We start from the raw sequence: 3,968 nt of genomic DNA, 5'->3' as shown, positions 1-3,968 counted from the left end.
ATGGGACAAGGATGGGTGACAGGTGACAAAGACGGGGGACAGACAAGTGACAAGGATGGGTGACAAGGACGGCACTGGGGACAAAGAAAAGGACAGGCAAAGCACACAGGAAATAGGAACAGCAGCGGGGACAGGGACGCGCACGAGCAGATGGACACGGGGTGAGGGAACAGCGCCGGTGACACGGGGACAGCGTCGGTGACACGGGGAATGGCACCGGTGACACGGGGGATGGTGACAGGGGGGATGGCATCGGTGACACAGCGGACGGCACCGGTGACACGGGGGGTGGCATCGGTGACACGGGGGATGGTGACAGAGAGGACAGTGTTGGTGACACGGGGCACGGTGACAGGAGCCAGCACAGAGCACAGGACAGCACAGGGGACATGGGGAACTGCCGGGAGAGGGACGGCGCTGGGGACACGAGGGACAGGGACAGCCACGGGGCCAGGGAAGTGGGGGGGGGATGGCCCTGGGGTGGCCAGGGGATGGGGACTGTGGTGGCCCTGGGGAAGGGAACACAACGTTGGCACCGGAGCTGGAAACAGGGCTGTCAGAGACCCTAAAACCTCCCCAAAACCACCCCAAAACCACCCTGAGAGCCCCCAGCTCCTGCCACAGCTGGGGAAACAGGGCTGTCAGAGACCCCAAAACCACCCCAAAAACCATCCTGAGAGCCCCCAGCTCCTGTCACAGCTGGGGAAACAGGGCTGTCAGAGACCCCAAAACCACCCCAAAAACCATCCTGAGAGCCCCCAGCTCCTGTCACAGCTGGGGAAACAGGGCTGTCAGAGACCCCAAAACCACCCCAAAAACCATCCTGAGAGCCCCCAGCTCCTGTCACAGCTGGGGAAACAGGGCTGTCAGAGACCCCAAAACCACCCCAAAACCGCCCTGGGACCCCCCCAGCTCCTGCCACAGCCCGGGACAGGGGAAGGGTGGCATCAGAGACCTCAAAACCACCCCATGGGGCTGGAACAGCAGCTCATGGAGCTCCTGCCACAGCTGGGGGGGGACACAGGTACGGCTCAGAACCCCCAAAACCCCACTGAGACCCCAAACACCCTCTGGGACCCCCCAGAACCACCCAGGGACCCCCCAGCGCTGAGAGACACCCAGGATCCCCCAACCTCTCCTCACCCCACAGGTGACCCCCAGCACCCCCCCAGCTGTCCAGAGGCCCCCCCTGTGCCCTGTGCTCCCTCCCAGTCCCTTCCAGGTGTCCCCAGGTGCCCTGTGCCCCCAGGTGTCCCCCCAGGTGTCCCCCCAGGTGTCCCCCATGCCCACCTGGTAGTTGGATTTGCCCTCCCGGGACACGAAGCGCTCGTCGTTCACCAGCCGGGCCAGGACCTGCGCGGCCTCGTCCAGGCGGCCCACGGAGCGCAGGTACGCCACGTACTGCTCGGCCTCCTCGGGGCACAGCTGGGGACAGCAGGGCCACCTCAGTGCCACCTCAGGGCCATCTCAGGGCCACCTGAACCCCCCACGTACTGCTCGGCCTCCTCGGGGCACAGCTGGGGACAGCAGGGCCACCTCAGTGCCACCTCAGGGCCATCTCAGGGCCACCTGAACCCCCCACGTACTGCTCAGCCTCCTCGGGGCACAGCTGGGGACAGCAGGGCCACCTCAGTGCCACCTCAGGGCCATCTCAGGGCCACCTGAACCCCCCACGTACTGCTCGGCCTCCTCGGGGCACAGCTGGGGACAGCAGGGCCACCTCAGTGCCACCTCAGGGCCATCTCAGGGCCACCTGAACCCCCCACGTACTGCTCAGCCTCCTCGGGGCACAGCTGGGGACAGCAGGGCCACCTCAGTGCCACCTCAGGGCCATCTCAGGGCCACCTGAACCCCCCACGTACTGCTCGGCCTCCTCGGGGCACAGCTGGGGACAGCAGGGCCACCTCAGTGCCACCTCAGGGCCATCTCAGGGCCACCTGAACCCCCCACGTACTGCTCAGCCTCCTCGGGGCACAGCTGGGGACAGCAGGGCCACCTCAGTGCCACCTCAGGGCCATCTCAGGGCCACCTGAACCCCCCACGTACTGCTCGGCCTCCTCGGGGCACAGCTGGGGACAGCAGGGCCACCTCAGTGCCACCTCAGGGCCATCTCAGGGCCACCTGAACCCCCCACGTACTGCTCAGCCTCCTCGGGGCACAGCTGGGGACAGCAGGGCCACCTCAGTGCCACCTCAGGGCCATCTCAGGGCCACCTGAACCCCCCACGTACTGCTCGGCCTCCTCGGGGCACAGCTGGGGACAGCAGGGCCACCTCAGTGCCACCTCAGGGCCATCTCAGGGCCACCTGAACCCCCCACGTACTGCTCAGCCTCCTCGGGGCACAGCTGGGGACAGCAGGGCCACCTCAGTGCCACCTCAGGGCCATCTCAGGGCCACCTGAACCCCCCACGTACTGCTCGGCCTCCTCGGGGCACAGCTGGGGACAGCAGGGCCACCTCAGTGCCACCTCAGGGCCATCTCAGGGCCACCTGAACCCCCCACGTACTGCTCAGCCTCCTCGGGGCACAGCTGGGGACAGCAGGGCCACCTCAGTGCCACCTCAGGGCCATCTCAGGGCCACCTGAACCCCCCACGTACTGCTCGGCCTCCTCGGGGCACAGCTGGGGACAGCAGGGCCACCTCAGTGCCCGCTGCCGCAGGTACTGGTACCACAGCTTGTAACTGGGACGGGGACAGCCCTGTCACCGGGGCCAGCCTGGCACCGGGGACACCCCTGCCACCTGTGCCACCCCCGTCACCGGAGTCACCCCCGGCCACCTGGGCCACTGGGGCCACCCAGCACCTGTCACCTGTGCCACTGGGGCCACCCAACACCTGTCACCTGGGCCACCCCTGCCACCTGTGCCACTGGGGCCTGTCACCTGTGCCCCCCCTGCCACCTGTGCCACCCCTGTCACCGGAGTCCCCCCCTGCCACCTGGGCCACCCCTGCCACCTGCTGTCACCCTGACAGGACCCAGCCCGTCCCTGCCACCCCCGAGGGGACACAGCGGGTCCCCGCCACCCCTCTGCCCACACAAAGGCACTGAGGTGCCCCTGTGCCCCCCAGATGTGCCCAAGTGTCCCCCAGGTGTGCTCTAGGTGTCCCCCAAGCGTGCCCAGGTGAGCCCCCAAAGGTCCCTGTGCCTTCCAGGTGTACCCCACATGCCCCCGCTGTCCCCAAGTGCCCCCAGGTGCACCTCTGGTGTCCTGAGGTGTGCCGAGGTGTGCCCAGGTGCCCCCAGGTGTGCCCAGGTGCTCCCTGCTGTCCCCATGTCCCCCCAGGTGCCTCCAGATATGCCCAGGTGTACCCCGGGTGTACCCCAGGTGCTCCCCACTGTCCCCATGTCCCCCCATGTCCCCCCAGCTGCCCCCCCGCTGTCCCCAGGTGCCCCCAGGTGTAGCCCATATCTCCCCAGGTGTGCCCAGGTGCCCGTACCTGCCGGGCAGCTCCCTCAGGGCCCTCTCGTAGATCTGGTTGAGGCGGGGCCGGGGCCCGCGCTGCCGGGCCTGGGCGTAACGGAGCCAGCCCCGCACCGAGAAGGGGTTCCTGAGCAGCTCCTCCTCGTGCTGCACCTCCTCGTCCTCCTGGGGACACCCACGGGGACACATCAGGGGACACATCAGGGGACAGGGGACAGCTCAGGGGACACCTCGGGGACAGGGACAGGGCAGCCCCTCCTGGTCCTCCTGGGGACAAGGGCACAGGGGACACAGCGGACAGGACACTTCCTCCTGGGGCACCCGAGGATAAAGGGTCAGCAAAGGGAACGGGGACGTGGGGACAGGGATGGGGACAGGGATGGGGACAGGGATGGGGACAGGGATGGGGATGGGGACGGGGATGGGGACAGAGATAGGGATAGGGATGGGGACGGGGATGGGGACAGAGATAGAGACAGGGATGGGGACGGGGACAGGGGTGGGGACAGAGATAGAGACAGGGATGGGGATGGGGACGGGGATGGG

General features: G+C 67.6%; 1 protein-coding gene across 1 annotated transcript in view; it reads right to left on the bottom strand.

The window, feature by feature from the left end:
* The window catches only part of XAB2 (XPA binding protein 2), a 34,674-nt gene extending 31,063 nt beyond the window's left edge, over window positions 1-3,611 (bottom strand). The window contains exons 1-4 of the mRNA XM_017727960.1: window positions 3,439-3,611; window positions 2,582-2,682; window positions 1,291-1,466; window positions 848-1,008 (exon numbers count right to left, since the gene is read on the bottom strand). Coding sequence (XP_017583449.1) covers window positions 848-1,008; window positions 1,291-1,466; window positions 2,582-2,682; window positions 3,439-3,611 — 611 coding nt within the window. The remainder of the gene's footprint in view (window positions 1-847; window positions 1,009-1,290; window positions 1,467-2,581; window positions 2,683-3,438) is intronic.
* Between the last annotated feature and the right edge of the window lie 357 nt (window positions 3,612-3,968).

Source organism: Corvus brachyrhynchos, unplaced genomic scaffold (genome assembly GCF_000691975.1).
Source record: "Corvus brachyrhynchos isolate BGI_N302 unplaced genomic scaffold, ASM69197v1 scaffold1282, whole genome shotgun sequence".
Lineage (NCBI taxonomy): Eukaryota > Metazoa > Chordata > Aves > Passeriformes > Corvidae > Corvus > Corvus brachyrhynchos.
This window is presented reverse-complemented; position numbering and strand designations above follow the sequence as displayed.